Source organism: Anticarsia gemmatalis, chromosome 15, assembly GCF_050436995.1.
Source record: "Anticarsia gemmatalis isolate Benzon Research Colony breed Stoneville strain chromosome 15, ilAntGemm2 primary, whole genome shotgun sequence".
NCBI lineage: Eukaryota > Metazoa > Arthropoda > Insecta > Lepidoptera > Erebidae > Anticarsia > Anticarsia gemmatalis.
Genome location: NC_134759.1, coordinates 10,735,090 through 10,754,560, shown reverse-complemented (window position 1 = coordinate 10,754,560; position 19,471 = coordinate 10,735,090). Strand labels below are relative to the sequence as shown.

General features: G+C 34.6%; 2 protein-coding genes across 3 annotated transcripts in view; both read left to right on the top strand.

The window, feature by feature from the left end:
- The first annotated feature begins 1,011 nt into the window (after positions 1-1,011).
- LOC142979067 (uncharacterized) lies at positions 1,012-1,895 on the top strand. Its single transcript, XM_076123827.1, has 2 exons — positions 1,012-1,284; positions 1,556-1,895. The coding sequence occupies exons 1-2, from the start codon at positions 1,277-1,279 to the stop codon at positions 1,893-1,895; spliced, it is 348 nt and encodes a 115-aa protein (XP_075979942.1). The 5' UTR covers positions 1,012-1,276.
- nAChRalpha1 (nicotinic acetylcholine receptor alpha1) overlaps positions 1,720-19,471 on the top strand; it is a 232,386-nt gene continuing 214,634 nt past the window's right edge. The window contains exon 1 of one of the 2 annotated variants that reach the window (XM_076123209.1): positions 1,720-1,763. The gene's annotated coding sequence lies outside the window, so the exon portion shown is untranslated. The remainder of the gene's footprint in view (positions 1,764-19,471) is intronic. The other variant, XM_076123210.1, reaches the window with a different exon arrangement.

Here is a 19,471-nt window from a genome sequence, read left to right as displayed (position 1 = left end):
AGTTACCCAAATTGACCTTAATGATAATGAATAAATTAAAATGTTGTTTTTGTTGCTATCGAACGTGAAGGTATCAAACTATTTGTGCAACTTACAACCCAACAACAGATACGTCACATACGCGCACGTGTTCAAACTCTTATAATATTTCTAACTAATAAACAAAACATTCAGATAACACGTACATTTACACACCTTTATTTTTGCCTTTTCAATTTTTCGCGTTCTCATCAGAACGTAAATATGAAAGTATCAAAATAATCAAGTTTGCTCGCTAAGTTTTTCCGGCGCGTAGTTAGGTGGCGCTACACACCCCACGTGTCCGCCACTCTAAGCGACTTTCACGTATAAAATAATTTCCCTTAATCAAGTGCAAAATCTGGTTGCTAACGCTGCAGCGCGATATGCTTATTATACAAAATAGTCCAGTTATCCTTAATTAAATGTAATTATTATAGGTTAGTGTCTTTGTTCGGCGAGTGGAGACGGCCTTATTGACTGGGCGGCGCCGGTGGCGCGCGCTCGGTCGCGCTCGGCGCCTCCGGTCGGCCACACTCGGCAAACTTCGCCCTCGCTCGTAACGTTTCACTAGAAATTTAAGGGCTGCGTTAGGGGTATTCCGACAGGCGCGCTGCGTCTGCGGAACGGCCATGGCACCCGCACGGCGTTACATAACGCGCCGACCCCGATACATGACTCAAAATAATTCTAATATAATTCTCCCGATCCAAAACTGAATAAAATATCCTCTCAGATGCAATGAGCGAGCCACCTCCGAGCCCCGGTCAAAGAGAAAGCGCCGCCTAAAGCACGGCCAATTGTCGTCACGACAAAAAGACGATAGTAGCAATTTCCCTTTGCCGACAACCCTTTGCGAGGCGAGAGGCTGAGCGCGCTCCGGGCACATGGCGGGCGGGGTGGAGCGGGAGGGTGTCGGCGGGGGCGCGGCGAGGGGCGCGGGGAGGCTTTCCCGGGCCGCCCCGCCTCAGTGGCGGCCTGCAGTGGCAACGACGCGCGTGTCGCCTCCGACACTTCCGCCCCGCGCACCTAATCCGCTCATTTAGCAAGCAAACGCCGCATACGGTGTGGTGGCGGTGGCAGCCCTGCGGCGCCGAGCCCCCGGGGCCGATGCTCTGACGAGCCGGGCGCCTCCGCCCGAGCTCCTTCGATCCGCGTCTGACCGGCATGTGATATCGCGCCGCGCCACTCGACAAAATGATTATGTGTTCAATTGTTTACGTTAACGATAGTTGATAACCGGGAGGCCGACGCTGGCATGCTAATGTGAGTATACAGAACGACTACGATCCATTTTAACGGCAGCGAGCCCACGCCGCGGCCGAGCACGCAGCCCCCAGCTAACGTGAATAAATAAGCTCGCATGTAAAATCCCCTGGAAGACAAAAGCGAGTTAATGTCTCGCTCCGAAACGTTTTTCTGCAATGCGACAATGTGGGAGCGTTACGAGAAAGTTTTCATACATTATTAACGTACGAGTGTCATGGCCTTGCTGGATGAATTTTAGTATAGTGACGATGTTGTGAATTGTCAACAGTCGGACTGTTCGGCGTGGGGATACGTGGACTGGTTGCGCGGGCGGGCTCGGGGCACGTGGACGCGCGTGCGGGCGCGAGGTGTCGCGCGCGGGCAGCTGGTCGCGCGTGTTGGCGGCGCGGCGCCATGCGGCGGTAGCGCGGCGGCGCGGCCGAGCGGCGGGCGACCACTCGTACGCTCTCGGCTATGTGCCCCCTTTGCGCTACATTGTAAGTACCACCACGCTTCACCACACTCCACCACATGCCACCACACGCCACCACGCGCCACCACACGCCACCGAGCTACTCCACGCTACTCCACGCGACGTCCCACCACTAGCCGTAAACATCAACCCATAACTTTATAGCCCATCGGCCTCCTACACTTATTTACGATTACATCTCCCGGCGTAACTTGTTACAGACGTCGTACATAAATTCAGTGCGTAAGCTCGTTGCGATTCGCGAGAACAAGAAAGTAGGTTAAGTCAAAAATTACAAATTTCAGCAAAGTTGTCTCAGACACCCGTTTAAATTATGGAAATAAGATTTCTGAGAAAACGCTTCGGCTGTGTACAAGTATCTTATATATTTGAGCCTCGCTGCATGTTTAAATATTGATTTTGCTAATCATTTCATCGTAAAACATGTACTTGAGAAATTTTATTACATGCTAATTTCTCAAATGGATATCACATTACTTAAACATGTTGTCTACTTAACGTATGAATTCAATATATTATTTTGCCATATTAAAAGCAATATTGACTGAAAAAGATGAAATAAATACATTCTCACTCATTTTCCATGGCTAATTAAAATTTATACCGACCATACTTTAAAGAAAAATAACAATTTTCATTTCAGCAATACCTAAAAGAAACACACATCATAATCCATCTCATTCAGACAAATTATTGTAAATGTAAAAATATACAAATATAAGGACAAAGACAAAGTTTTCACTAAAATAACTAGACACATACACACTCGGTAGAGCCGATCACAGTCATCGTTCGAATTCAATCCCGCGGTATGGAGAGCACTCACTTACTCTACACCATTCAGACTCTACGTGCACGGTTTTAGCTCTCTATATTTATAAGGAGAGTGCTTTGAATAACATTCTAGCATTAATAAACTATTTTACACTGAATTTGAATTTAACACTGATTAGTATTAGTGTCAAAGGTATCATACACTTTGTAGTGAGCATAAAAATGTATTTTATTGCTTCTACATCGATATTTGTTTTTAAGAAAAATCTCATGTAATTGTTTTAATTGATTGACAGTATTTTATATCTTGTATGTATATTTCACAATTACAAAAGTCATATTCTTCTTTTTCTGAAGAATTAACTGATTTTCCAGATACGCAACACTGTATTCCTTTCTCACTATACATTCTTGTATCAACATCTAAATTGCCGTTATTAGTAAACACGATTACTGACGCTACATAATTAAATTGAAGTATTACAATAATATTTATATCAACATGCAAATAGTATTGTGACGTAAACGCACTCAATTAACCATCCATTTTTTAGTTTGGAAAGTCTGATTTTTGTTGCTAAGTCATTGAACATATTAAATTCTAACTGTTAAGTTATCTTATAGTACTAAAATAGGATAAAACTATAACAACCAAAAAGCACCGTTCAAAGAAACCATATTAGCAACATTCGTCCAAAAAATACTTAATTATTTCAAAGCTCCCTCGGAACGTTGTTACAAGTTGTAACACGAAAAAAGTAGAAAAACGCTCCTTTTAAAAAAACGGTAATGAATAAAATTGTTATTCCGAGGAACCAGAGGCTATTTTATATTAAAATTAAAGTATGAAATATGGGGTAGCATCGCTGGGGTGGTTTTGAGACGACGTCGTATGGATTGGCTACTTTTTCATTCAGATGATGTTGAATTTTGATGGCTACAGTGCTTTAAAATCAACTTATTTTAGGGCCATTTTACTATGTAGTAGCGCGATTTGTATCTGTATTTGTACAGAGCAGCTATCATGGAAGTACATATATGAAATGTTAGAGGATTTGGCGTATTTTGAAAGTATTTAATTGTATTGGAAGATTCGAGATTTTTATACTGATGGTATGAAATCGCGCTAAAAAATTAGCGTTGAATAGTCTGTGTATACAAAATGAGAACTACTCGTATAAGTATTGAATTTAGGGCAACGAATGCTTGTTTGGTGATGGTTAGACAGGCTTTCTAGATGATTTGGTAAGCGTAGTTAGTGATACGAAACTCGAAAGTGAAACAGTGTACATCACGACTCATATTGCTGTGTTTTCCTTAATATTGTGGTTCATGATACATCAATATTGCTTATTATTGCTAGCCTTTAAATCGTCCGCATAAGATATTCTGCAATAACTGAGTTAATATACCCAATTTAACTCAGTAATAGAATTAAATTATTTTAAAGTTGAAACGTCCCCCAAACTAATCATGAAAATAATGTTGTCATGACACCTAGCAGCATTACAGCATCGGTTACTTGTATACAAGACGGTATCCCAATATTAGTGACACAGAAATGATCTAAAAAATCTAAAACCTAGGTGTCGTTTAAGAAATTAAATTTTACTACTGAAAGTAGCATTTGTGAGAATGAGTCATTTCTGTCTGGGTGACCTAATGGTGTCAAGTTTTTTTTGATAGTATCTATTTGAAAATAAGTTAACGTTACCATGAGAATTGGACTGACTCATACTGAAGTCTAGGAATTCGATCATTTCTACGTAACTGGGGAAATATATGAGTCAGAATCTAATCGAATGTTTATTCGAAATTGTATTATTACAATTTATAAGAAATAATAATTATCACTCCCACGTGGACATGTAGGCAAATATAAGGGTAAGTTAGGACGTGCTCGTTATTCAAAAAAGAGAATGTAATGTTTCTTACAAAATCATTATTTTAGAGTAGATTTGAATAGGATACCGCATGAAAATTCTGTAAGAAGACACTATGTTCACTATCACGTGTTCAAATTGATTTCTGGTTTCAAACATTGCTGAATTAGTAGAAGTAGACTCGAAATATTTAAATGTAAAACCAAAGTCATCAGAACACACTTAAGAATTAAAAGAAATTTTGGTGAAAAACATCCAAAATGCCGTCCGAAGTAGTGTCTTCCTTAAACTTTAGTTAGACCATGATTTTTATTCAGTGATGATTAAAGTTAAGTGTGAGTTTGTTTCTTATATACCTTTACTAATACTTCAGCAATCACTCTTGTTTAAAGGAGTAATCCTTCGGATAAAGAAAGGTAAGCGTTGACTAAACAGAAGCGAAGATAGGCTATTGAAAACCCTTACACATACATCCTCATGTCTGGTTTGTTTGTACAATAATGGACTTACCGCTGGTTTCTGAGGTACATTTAGCGGTAGTTTATCTGTTCAATAGCGTTTAAACTCATATGAAAAAACGTTATTGAATAGATAAACTTCCGCTAAATGTACCTCAGAAACCGGGGGTTAGCTATTCAGTCAAGGATCAAGATGTATGCTGATTTAATAGACACAAGCAGCATCAAGCGAAATAAAAATAACAATTTACGACTAGAGCTAGAGAAAATCACACCAAAACGTCAAACAATAGTGTTATAATGCACTATAACCATGTCCACGTTAATTTTCGCAAAAAATCTGGCAATAAACATGCATCGCGAAGGTTTATAAGTTACCAAAAATTAACGCTCTTTAATCCATCGATAACACGGAGAGTCACCTCAGAAATCAGTTTAAACTCCCGTGGCGTAAAAGCCTAGAGAAAATTCTGGAAGGCAACGCAGAAATGAAATAATGAAATTTGTGTTCAATGAAAAATATTATTTGTTTTTAATATTTTGACGTCGAGTGAGGTATCGTTCTGCAAATGTCAAAGCTACCGATACATAGCTGAATCCTTAGGGAAATCAAGATCATTCACAATTTCCATGAGCAATAAGTTTTTCGGTATTTATCACTTTATTTTCCGAAATTAAAGTTAAAATGCAGATTGTATTCAAGGTTTGTTTGCTAATTATTTTGAGTAATTAGTTTTAAAGAAAGATAAAGATACCAAAATGTCTACGAAAATATATTTGCATAGAGCCAGTTTTAACTGTAATACACTGCATGATTGTAAGTACTAACCTATCTTTATCTTTACGTGTATATTCCAAATTATGAAATGCCAAAAACAGAGTAATATTAATTTATGAACTGAAAACTTAATAAGACAAGCAATAAGTAGTACTTGTCGATATTTCTACTAACAATTTATCATTAAAAATATATTTAAAAAAACCGATCAGGTCAATAAAAATAGGAATGCTTACTCACTATTTTGAGGCCGAGGGAGCCTTGATTTACTTTATAATGGAAGCCCTTTAGCACTTGCTATCCGTCAAGTATGAGATTTTTTCAACAGCTTATCTCCGCTATTGTTTAGCCAATGTTCATCGTCCGAAGGCTTTATCCTTTAAAACGATGCATAAGCCTTAAAACCTATCGATGCTGTTGACTGGCACTCGATTTAAATATTCTAAAGAATGTAGATTGACCTCAGAAACTGACAATTTGTAAGCAAAGACTTCAAAATTCTTTACGGCGAAGAGTTTCAATAAAGGGATAGGATATAAAGGAAAATAAAAAGTAATTTTCTTTTATTTCATTACTTTACCTAAAGTTATTATAGTGAATATCAATTCGTAATGCTACTTATACCTGTAATATGCTCCTTCGTGAATATTTTAAGTAATTCCTTCAAAGAAAAATATGACTTAAAGAACGTTACCGGTCCAAATTACTTAATTATTATGTATGATGAAGAAATATCTATCTGTAGTATAATTAGAAACATCTCAGATACGTCACAAAACCTAACAGACGTAAAATGAATGTACCATTATTTGTTTACTAAAGTGAAAAATCGACAACCGAAGTTACGTAAAAAATAATGAACGCCCGATTTTTAGTTACAAAACCTTCCAATCGCTATTAGAAAAGCAACCTTATTACTATTCAATTACGATGTGTTTTCGTCTGTAGTAACGTTCGCCGCAGATCGACAGTAATACGGCCTCCTCTGGCCCTCGGAAGGCCTGCGTCCGTCGTTGGAGCCCAATGGACCTCTTCCTTTATTTGAATATTTATTAAATCATCCCCCCTTTACCCCAAAACGATCCGAAGCCTCCCCTTAGTGTTGTGACAACGAGTTTTACTTTGCGTTTCATTTGGCTTATCGTGAGAGTGTTTGTGACGAAACGTTGTTTTTTGACTTGTGCCGTTTTGGGCTCGGAAATTATAAATTCTCTTTTCTACGCCATGTTGTCTATAGAAAAAGGAAATGCATTTATAAACGCGACTAAATAAAATATTACATAAAAATGTTCAGTCGAAGTAAAAAAATACGTAACACACATAGCATTTTTAATTTTATTCCGCATTTTTTTCACCACAGCAGAAATATCTGGCCACCATGTATAAGCCTCTGCTCAGAATATAAAAACAAAACCTCAATTCAATATCCATTCTCATATTTCTCATAATTTCATTTTAAAACTGCCTGTCGGCTAATCAATTTTCATTTAGCTATTTAGCTCACCGGCTATCGGCTCTATATAGACTCTACTCTCAGCGTAGGGACGTTTCTGTGCTGGCTGTTAATAGTTTCAGCTTTGAAAGGCATGCTAATCGATGCTGAAAATGATGTTGTTTTACGGTTATGTTGGTTTGTTATGTGAGCGTAGAGATCGATAGAGTCCCAACTAGCACACAAGCTGCTTATACAGTCGTTATACAGCCTGATAGTTGCATAAGAGTCGTTCAAATGCTGTACAATTCTCTATAAGTTGTATACTAGCTATTTAAAAAACCCTTTAACAGCTAGGCGGGACAGTAGCCGTTTAGTAGGAAACTAATGACTTATAGTGATATATGAGCATGTAATTGCATCGCTAGATAGCCTAGGGAAGTATAACTGAGTTAATGGAATCTTCTATAACACCGTTAACTGTATAAGGGGACTTTAGGAGATAAAGGAGTTTAAACGGAGTTATACGTTGCGCTTATAGCGCTCAAGAGCGTAAATAAGCTTTTTGTAATGCCTTAGGTTCTATAACAGATTTTTTTAGGGCTAGTGTATTACTCATCTATAAAAGAGTTGCGTAGGTCTTTAATAGCGCCTTGAGCGTTATATCAGATATTTATATGGCTTCTGTACGGCAAATAGATGTATAAGGTATCATTCGAAACATTTTTACAGCCATGGGGATTACAGAATTATGTTAAGCACCTAAAGCGCTATAACCGAGTAATATACCTTTATACTAAAGCTTAAAATTATTATCATAATATATTTACATAGGTGCAGTGGTGGTTCAGTCTATAGTAGTCAATAAAATAAATAAAATAAATAAAATAAATAAAATAAATAAAATAAATAAAATGAATAAAATAAATAAAATAAATAAAATAAATAAAATAAATAAAATAAATAAAATAAATAAAATAAATAAAATAAATAAAATAAATAAAATAAATAAAATAAATAAAATAAATAAAATAAATAAAATAAATAAAATAAATAAAATAAATAAAATAAATAAAATAAATAAAATAAATAAAATAAATAAAATAAATAAAATAAATAAAATAAATAAAATAAATAAAATAAATAAAATAAATAAAATAAATAAAATAAATAAAATAAATAAAATAAATAAAATAAATAAAATAAATAAAATAAATAAAATAAATAAAATAAATAAAATAAATAAAATAAATAGAATAAATAGAATAAATAGAATAAATAGAATAAATAAAATAAATAAAATAAATAAAATAAATAAAATAAATAAAATAAATAAAATAAATAAAATAAATAAAATAAATAAAATAAATAAAATAAATAAAATAAATAAAATAAAAATGATTTTCAAACTATTTTAATATTCAACGACTGACCCCTAAAAGTACGAGTAAAATGCTGGTGTGCGACCAAAACAATTATATTGAAGCACTCCTATGCCACAACTGCAGAACCTTGAGGTCTATAACAGCAAACACTAGAGCCTTTGTACAGCTTAAGGCGCTAGAGCAGATGTAACCAACTCTGAGAGCTGCTTGATCGAGACGCCATTATAGCATTTGGTAAACATATTTTTTGAGGTTATTACGATCTTTTGAAGATCATATAAATCTATAGCCTGGTAACGTTAACATAATTAAAATCATTTTTTATTACCTATAACCCTAATTAAATTATCTGTAACCCTCAAAGTCTTATTTATGTTCAAAATACAATTTCCAAATCCACATATCTATATAATTTTTGCATTTAAAACTGAATATTTTGAGGGCGCATGAAAATATTGACGATAATATACATATATATTGACAGCAAACTGGAACTCGCACTTTCATATCACGTACACAAAGAAATAAAAGCGATAGACTACTTGTTATTTTAATAATCCAATCCGTAAAAATAAAATGTCTCCTCATTTGTCACTGATGATTCATTTTAAAAAAATATATTTAGTTTACACCATAATAAACCGACCATATTACTAATTTAGAGCGTTAGCATTTATAACCGTTACACAGTAGCGCTAAAATAAGGTAAAGGTGGTATAATCGCGCTGCAAGAGCTTTTTCGAACGCTCGTGGCGCTAACCACCTCTGTACAACAGCTGGTAAGCGCCACGAAGCTGCGAAAAAGCTCTTGTAGCGCGATTATACCACCTTCATCTTATTTTAGCGCTCCTGTATTACTACTATACTACGTACTATTATAATTACTATTTACGACCACTGTAGATCCAATATCGAGCTATAAGCTGGACAGTATGGGCCTATTTGACGCTACAAGAGATCTGTAGCCGCTTATAGAACCACTTTACTTCTTACTAAGGAGCCTAAGGCGTTATAAAAATCCTTTAACCGGCCATTGTGCAGCTTGTTATAGCGCTTGTGTGCTAGTTGGGGTCTGGTAAGCCGACGCCTACATATTGTTGAATAAACTGATTTGTAGAGTCCGTTGTCTGTTTAAAATTGCTAGTAAAGGGCAAAGCAATTCGCTGGAATTAAGTAGCGATTTAATTAATTTGCATATTTAATTTCCCAGAATGAGATATTGGGAAATAACATGAATAAGTAATTTTAAGACCAAAGTCCTTCAATCGTGAAAAACCTAATTATATTTCAAACACCAAAATCGTATGAAAAAGCTCAAAATATGTTAAAAAATACTACTAGTTTTTGCGAAATCAATAATTTGTTCACGTTTTTAATTTTCCAGAATTACAACCTACCCACGTATTTCGTCACATTTCATATATTAAAGTTTTCAACCGAATCGCTTACGAAACTCATAAGTGGTATCCTCAGAATTTTTGTGTAAAGAAATCGTGATAACGACTTCGTAGCAAGCGCAGGGAGCGTAGCACTTCTACGTAATATCGTAGTGCGTCTACGAGTTGAAGAATGGTCTACGAGAATATTTCTGACGTCAGCGCCTTTTTGTAAATTTTAATATGTTACAAATTAACCTTACACTGGGAAAGTTTTTTCAAATGTATAGGTTTTTAAATGTTATGCTATAAATATCAAATGTATTACAAAACTGTATGAAAGAATGAGATCATAGGATCGTGATATTGCATTTCTAGATATATTAAGCTGAGTATGAGTTATGTTTTTCTTGAAGTGTAGACATACTAAATTCTGTCCAGTCATTCTTATTGTGATGTTTATTTACGTTGTATTTTTAACCTTCAATATTCAAAGGTCATACAATGTTTATAATAATAAAGTATCACTCCAACTTGCTTCAAGTTATCCAAAAAAATAGAAGCACTATTATTTTTGAAACAGCAAGTTTTTATCATATCAACGCATGACGATGTTTTTTTTAATAGTAAAGTTTACTACTGCCTGTGCGTATCAATACACAATGCTTAATTTTCTAACGACTTAATTCAAAAATTTTATATACGAAAACTGTATCTAATTTAGTGAAGAGTGTAAAGTGAGTGTTTGCGTAAGCATGAAATCCTGTAATCATACAAAATTATGAACAAATTTTATGTAATAACAGGTTTTCAAATCAACTAATTAGCAACTAAAAACATGATAAAATAAATAAATAAATATTATGGGGCAACTCACACACGGTCATTTGATTCCAAACTAAGCAGAGCTTGTACTATGGTAACCAAACAACTGATAAACATACTTATATACTTCTAAATACATACTTATATAGATACATTAACATCCAGGCTCGGAACAAATACTCGTGCTCATCACACAAAGATTTGTCCCGGGTGGGATTCGAACCCAACACCTGCGGCGCTACGGTTGTTGTTTAAATAATATTTAAAGTACCTATATATAGTGGTTCAAACATGATCACTTACACAAAACACAGATCAGCGTCAATCGGAACACAACAGCCGTTTAACTATTGATATTAACAGTGACACGTGTCAACCTTGTCAGATAACTAACGTTAGATATTGGCACCGCATTGATTGTGGATGGTTTGATTCGGTTAACTACGTCTTGTTTTTTGAATAACACACAGTTATATACATGAATAATTTTTAGTTGAATATAATGTAATTTGTTAGGAGTTACATAATGTTAAGGCAGAATAAAAAGTAATCAGTTTGCGACTTCTGACAACGTATATAGCCGGTATTCGTACCACTACCGAATCGACAATCGAGAATGCATCGACTAATTTCGTATGAAACTCTGATCAGAATAATTTCGCTAGAATTTTTTCTTCAGTTTATTTTAAATGCCAAGCGTTCATTACTCGATAGAAAATCGCATTACTTCGCTAATAATTGTCAAGCAGACTTCAAATTTCTGTAAGAGATACATGAAGTTGATTTTTCCACCGTCAAAAGAGTTGTGACTGTAATTTGTCAAGACGCGATGTTCAAATTGGCATTATGTTGAAGAAATAGATACTTTGATTAGGAATAATTACCAACCGAGCCACGCTAATCAACTACAAATTTAAATAATAAAATAGCTTTAAAATATTATTACAGTGTTTCCATAAACAATGTCCTAGAGCACATCCTTTAACCTTAATAAATTCCCTACCAATCTTTTATAAAACACTACACAAAAACCAAGAACAGATTCGTTCCGAGCTGGAAACTCGTACCCTAGCACAGATAATCAAGCGCACTACTCTCGCGAACAATTTTCAATTGCCCTCAGTTTGTTCGTTCTTCCAAATTCGGTGAGTCTAAATCCCATGGCACTTCAATCTCTCCCTATTTGTCTATCCAACTTCACTCATTCATTCAAACCTTTTGTTACTTGTGTATGCGGAATTAAGTAGAACTTTTGTACGTTTCAAGGAATTTAATTGAATGAAATACATGTTTTTGATTCATTAGGCACATTACACAAAGCCACCTTGAGAAATTTCAGTTTTGTAACGAAACATATTACGTCATAAGAAATAACACAGATTTATATTTTTCTACGATAAACTTTAAAATTTTAACAGTATTAAAATTGCACATTCTAATAATATTGTAAGTCTTAAACTATTAAAAATACTAATTAGTATCAAATTTCTTTTCGCTTTTTCTAGAGGTACTGATAAGAGAATCTTTGGTTGCCTAGTAACTAATACTATAGGTTCAAACCAATTAGCAATACAAAAGAAAAAACACACAAACCTCCACACTACAATAATTCTAAGTAATCACCCAGAACACCGACACATGGAATGGCAACATAACAACCAATTGATTTACTCCATACATTCCTTAAGCCACAATATAAGCCTTATCTACAATCGCCTCCACGAAGGCTGTGCCGCGTTAATTGGCGCGAACGAACGAAACTTCCGCTTAACGGTTTACGATTTCCGTTCTCAAATGAACACGGATACGTCATTTCCTAGCAGCCGATTGGGTTGATCGCGGTAAAGCCTTATCCGGTATTAATTTGTTCCGAGGCAGATCCATCATCGGCGCATCAAAGCCTTTAGTTCTACGAGGTTATGTTGTATAATTTATGTGTCAGTAGTTTTGTTTACTTGATTTGTGACACGTGTAAGTTGATCTTGTGACTAAGGAAGAGGTCTCCTCGCTATAATTGAAACATTGAGATATTTGGTAAAGCGATTTTCGATTGCCACGAAAATATGTATTTATTTTAAAATCTTAGACATAGGTTATAGTAATATAGCAACATACTTTTCTATGTACAACATTAGATACCATTTTCTTGCAATCGGATCTGCTGCGTATAGCATGTGTAGTCCTCAAAAGATTGTTTGAGTCAAGTGATTTCTCAATAACATTATTAGCAAGCTAAAATAATACGTGTTGTATAATAATTGTACTAACTATATGTACCTTAAATAACAGTATCTTATTGCCAGTAACAGCAATCATACACACTGAACCAACTACTAATAATTTATTAAAAACATAATAAACTAACAAACCATTCAGTAAATCTCCTACCAACAAAACTTGAACACCAAACAAAGTATTCACAAGACCTCGTTCACATTTTCCTTCCCCTATAACGGCTTCAACGTTCGATCCCTAAACATGCACAGATTATATCCCACAGTGTGTACATTAAGATAGTTTGACGAGCTTATGAAGTCACTTTGGATGCAAAATTCCACAACCAAACAGCTTTGCGACGGCTAGTACGAACGTGGCGAGAATTTATGAACGCCTGCACTATATTGGGTGATAAATATTATTTTAGTTTTTGAATTTTTTATGAAGAATTATTTGGTTGCTTGTTCTTTTGTGAAATTTAAATGTTGTCGATCTAGAATTCGTGTGTGGCTTAGGTTAGCTTGTGGATTAATTAGAATTCGGTTACGCTAGTCGGTATTTAGGATAAAGGTTAGCTATTCAGTCTCTTAGCATGGAATATTTATGTTTATTTAAGTGTATAAAAGTAATTGGGTTCTGAGAAAAGATTTTACACCTGAATAACTAGGTATTATTTGGGAGCAGAGTTTTTAGTAACCGAAAATTATTCATTAGTTACTAATAATTTAAGCTACATTAATATTGCGACACGTTTATAAATTCAGAACATAAAAATATTAATTTCATTATCTTCAGAAATATCGTCTAAAAGTTCCCATTCCAATACTCAATATTAAATAAGGACAAAATTTTTCGGCGAGCGATTAATTGAATACCCGTGTAGGCAACCGTTCAATAACATTTATCTCTCACTATTATTCGTTCAGAAATGTTGAGGTAAAGAACCGATTAATGGACTAACTGTGTTAAAACGAGCGTAACTTACCCCACTTTTCATATAGACCGCTTTGTATTTAAATAAATTGTTTTTTTCGAGTGGCTCTTTATAAAACGGGTTTTTATAAGAGTTACAAATAACTATGGTTAAATTCTATTTGCTTAGAAAATCAACTTTTTATACAGAAGAAAAACAGTTGAGACTTACGTGGATAGACGTAGTCCGCGCTGTGAAAATGATGCCTGGCAGCCACGTCAGTTTGCTTGAAAAAGGTATATCTTAATTAATTACGCTTGAGAGTCGATACCATTACGTTGTGATTCAATATAATTATGTATATCCGTACGTAAAGTGTAATACGCCAGAAATCTCTAAATAGACAGCGAAGGAATTAAAGTTACCGCGCTAGCCCAGAATATTCTTTAGTCGCAAATGAAATCTTACTTAACACCAATGATAAACAAAACTTCCCCGAAAATCTTGGCTGTTTCACCAAAATAATTGAAGGCAGCTCCACAATTATTCTACATAACGTACGTATAATACTGTATAATTTAGCAAGGGCACAAGTGTGTGCAATGCGCCGTCCCCACTCTACATTGTCTCTGCATTCGCTAATTTTCAACCCACATGTACCATAACGCGAAATTTTCATATATTTCATACAGTTACATTTTTAAAATAAAAATGTTTTGGTGAATAACGTTGATTGTTTGAAGGAATAAAATTGTGCATATTATCTTTAGATGTTTTGAGCAAATCATATAAACATTCACCAACACCAAATAGTATACAATTACACATTAAGTTTTCTATCGAAACCTTACAGAATCGTCTTTTTTTAAGTACCTAAGCTTAGACTAATTTGACAGAGAAAATAATCTCATGTTTATTAAATCCTAGAGGTCAAGCTTAACCCATCACATATTACAAAAGGGGACTCATACTTCATAGATTAATAGATTTTAACTAACAGATAAGTAACTAAGAAGCGCAACAGAAACCTAAACACTTCCAGAAAATAATCACTCACAATTGCAACAAAACAAAACAGATTCCGTAATTAGAAAACAAAAACAGACTTTGTTCCAAAAATAATTCCACTCAGCGATTGAAATTGAAACTTTCTTTGCAATGTCGTCGGCGTTGTTTGATTTTATCCCGCAAAACACGGATTTTCCATCAGGAAACTCTTTTACTTCCCCCGTACGTTTTTGTTACATCATTTTACTTGCTCAGGTATTAGTAGTACTTTTACGTATACAGAAATAAACTGAATGGTTTATAGAACTCTATCCGTCAGTTTGAACATAAATAGTTGTAAAAATATAATTAGAATTAAGAATCAAATACATCTTCAGTAGCCTGTTTTCCTACATTCGGTATTGTACCAGCAGTTTGACAGTTGAAATGTACAAGAAAAATATGTTTTATGTATTCTTTTTCTACTTGGTTGTAGAAAGTTCATAATTAATAATTCGCCATTCAGAGATAGTTTTCGTTTCTCTCGTTACACAAGAAAATATTATATTGTATGTTGCAATCAATAATAAAAATGAAAGTATACGCGGTAAAACACGGTTTACTTTAACATCGGTTCACCTTTAAGAAAAAAATGTTTGTATTAATGAATACACATCAGAGAATTCTGACCTCAGTACATATTACGAAAATTCAGCAGTAAAAACCAACAGCATTCCCGTTGTAGCACATCCCACGCGATGGTAAACTGCGTGATCCGTACAATCGTTGGCAATTTTATTTTTATTAAAACATTGTTTATCTTCCGAGCGGCGCTCTCCGGGCTTATCCCCCGGATTACCTGTCGCCGTGAAATTTTCAACATGTGTGTAAGGACTGTGGCGATTCCAATTAATGCAATTATACAAAATATTGACGAATATTTTTGTACGATCGGTATTTTTGGGTAATGAGAATTGGACTGTTGAGTGCTTTTCGTACAGCTGTTTTAAATTATTGGGAATTTTATACAACAAAATTGATTTTGTATTTATCCTTCTTCTGTGTTCTAAAGCTATCTGAATCGGCATATGTATTTGATAAACTAGATAACTGCTGTTCTTTGTTTTGTTAAAAAAAACACTAAATATCTACATTTCATATACAAAGTATCTTTTTACATAATTGCAATATAACTATTATCATTATTCGTAGAAATAAACCAAAAGTATTGCAGTTCAAAGAAACATACCAACATTTGAATTCTTTGATACAACTGTAGTCATATAGTTTCCCAAAATTCTACCTTTTTATTTCCAACTTTAGCTTCTAATAGATATTAAACCATGCCAATACCGCCACATGAGGCCTTTTTCACCATGATATATTTTATGGGCATCCCATAGTGTAATGCCTGCGGTAATGTGAATCGATAGTCTAGTATACTCAGTAAAACTTATTGATATTAGCCAGTATCATTAAATATATAATGTTATGTAACACGATCGGACTTTTTGATGGTATCACTGTGACTTTTATGATCGGAATACGCCATGATGTAATATGTGCTGATTATTATTTGATTGCGTAAGTAGAAATGGTATTGGTTAGATTTATGTGTCAATTTGATTCTTCATGGCACATAGCTGTTGATAAAAAACTAAATTGCAAATGAAGGAAAATAATATATTATTATGTAAGTAGTTGAATAACTAAAAAATCTTGGTTTAAATAAATTTGAACAACGTGATTTGATGTGAAATGACGTTGTTATTTTATTTTATACCATGTCGTTTCTGTCTGTGAACGTGAATACTGTATGCCTATAATATTTTTGCATTTAAGATTTAGCCTGAAAGTTTACCGAGCGCGGAAATTCCTAATAACTTACACGTAAAACTTTATGCAATCTTATTCTATTCCACCATTCCAGAATATAATAAAAGCTCACAGAGCAAGACTAAAAAAAATTCTCGCGAAAAACCTTGTATTTTAACTTTTCAGTTATCTAGGTTTACCTTATATTAAGGGGAGAATGTTTCAGGAAGCGGGCCGAGCGAAGTGCTGAAAACTCTGAAATTTCTCGTTTAAAACAAAGACTGTGTGGAAATAAAATGTTTTAGTCTGACCATACCTTGAGGTGTTGGTAAAATGTGGTTCGATGGGGAAACTTTAGGAGTGGACGTTAAACCACGTTAGCTGGATTTAAGTGGGAATTTGTGTTCATAATAATACAATATCCTTTTAGAATCTATGGTTTAATAGCTATATTTAAAAGTGTTTTTGAATTTTACGGTACAATGACGTTATATTGAGAACATTATTTATTCTGGACTTAAGATTTACAATTAATTTGAGATACATTTATAGGTTATATGTTGTAGATGTGAGTAGCTTAAGTTTAAGGTCCCCTACAAAGTAGGCTAAAACCAAATAACGCTACTCCACAATCAATGATTTTGAAATTCGTACTAATATTAATTTATCTCAAAATATAAATTAATGCGAGTACTTATACGTTTCTACACAAACGAAGATAAATGATGAGTGAAATATACGCCGGATACAGCCCACATGCCTTGCCCATTGTCCATCAGAAACCACGCCAAAAACACACTTGAAAACATAAATTGTGACAAGTTACCGTCCATATTGTGACGTCATCTGACAGTTACAATGGCTGCCCAAATCATCTATTTGTCAGGCGCTTTGTTAACGAAACCCTTTTGATGCGCGGAACAGGTGGGTTAATAGTAATGTCCGTTTGGTGACGCTTTTATCCGACCTAAGATCAGTTTGTTTAGAAATGTGGGATTATTTTGTGTTTGAATATGATATTTTATATTTTTTATGTCAAGTGGTTGCATTGAGAAGAGATAGTGCCCTCCTTTTGGGCTACACCACTATAGGGTTACTAGTCTTGCAAGGATAAACGTACTAAAAAGCCTTTTTGCTTAGTTTGGTCCGATTTTCTCGGTTAAGGGATAATTTAAATCGAATATTTTTTACGTTCGGGACTATTGCACAGAGATTTTGTTATAAGCGGTAAAATTATATAAGTTTCTGTTATCTAATGATATATAATCTTCCCAATGTTATTTAATTTCCCTACTGTTATAACTGTAGAGAAGGTATTACTTAGCTGATAGTCAGATATTAAAACGGTTGCTATGCTCCAAAAGTGTGAATATAAGATAGGAACATGAAGCCGCACGACTCGCACACTCGTCTGCGGTCATTGGCTGTCCCCACGGGCAAGTGACATGGACTGCATTCACGTGCAGACGAGAGCATGTGTACGCAATATACCTCGCCTACTCATCATTTCATGCATGTTCCTTGATAGATACAGCAAAGGTATATCAGAAATACAATAATCTATTTATTTATCACTAGCTTCTACCCGTAACTTCGTCCGCCACCTGATATTTTTCATAGGAATGCGTCATTTTCCGGGGTAAAAAGTAGCCCATGGCCTTTCTCCGGTGTCAAAATATCTCCATACCAAATTTCATGCCAATTGGTTTCAGTAGTTTAATCGTGATTGAGTAACAGACAGACAGAGTTACTTTCGCATTTATAGTATGGATTATGGATTAGTATGGATATGGTTGGTAGTAAACTTATTATTAAAATAAATCAAGTGATTTTGATCTATATTTATCACAAAAAGATTAACTTTAGACGCCTGCGACTACGGTGAGTGTTACCTACGCCGAAACGTTTGGCATTTCAAGGTAAAATACAATATATTTGCATTAATTCCCACATCCTAGTACACATTAAACTTTAATCGTGTTCTGCAAAGAATGAAAAAGCTCTCTCAAATACCACGGTTCCCCATAACCACGGTCACTAAAACGTAAAATAGGGACACGCAAACTTTTGCATGCATAAAAATATCAGGTCAGCCTCAATAATTTTCCTCTAAAAGATCAATATAACAATCGTTAATACCTACATCGTCATAGTCTCCATACAAACACGCCGTACCTAAATGAACGTCGCTGTACTCTCCAGCCAGTGTCAAGATCGTATCACAAACGATCCGAGCTTGTTCTCTATTGACTCATCTCCACCCTATACAAATAAAAACAATACAAATACGTACACGCAGCAATCAAGTGTAGCTACTTGTATGAATAGTGGCGTTGTATCGTCGCATTTGACGATAACTGCGTTTTCTTTCTTCATAACGTTGGGATATGAACAGTGATTAAGAAGCATACTTCATTATTGGTTTACTGTTTATTGGTACACTTTACTAAAACTTTACTTTTAAAGCGGTTCCCCCTCGTTTGGAAAGAGACCCTTGCCTTGCAGTGGGATGACAGGATATATAAGATGCTGTTATCGTATCTGTTCTTTAGCGTCTAACTCAACGTACCCAATTTACATTGCGTAAAACCTCATGGAATCAAATAATCTTGTTAATATTATAAACGATATTTCTTATTTATTATGATTTTAAATTTATCACGAGAATTATGATAAAACACACATACAGGTTGTTGGATGGATAATATGTAGTATCCTTGTTTGTTAAGGTAAAATCTTTCCACACAAACAACATTGAGAGCAGAAGTTGTCATTAAATAATATTCAAGCATCCATTAAAAGTAATAATAGTCAAAAGATCACAAGAATATACATGAAAGCACACAGACAAAAGCAAGCAAGTAATACG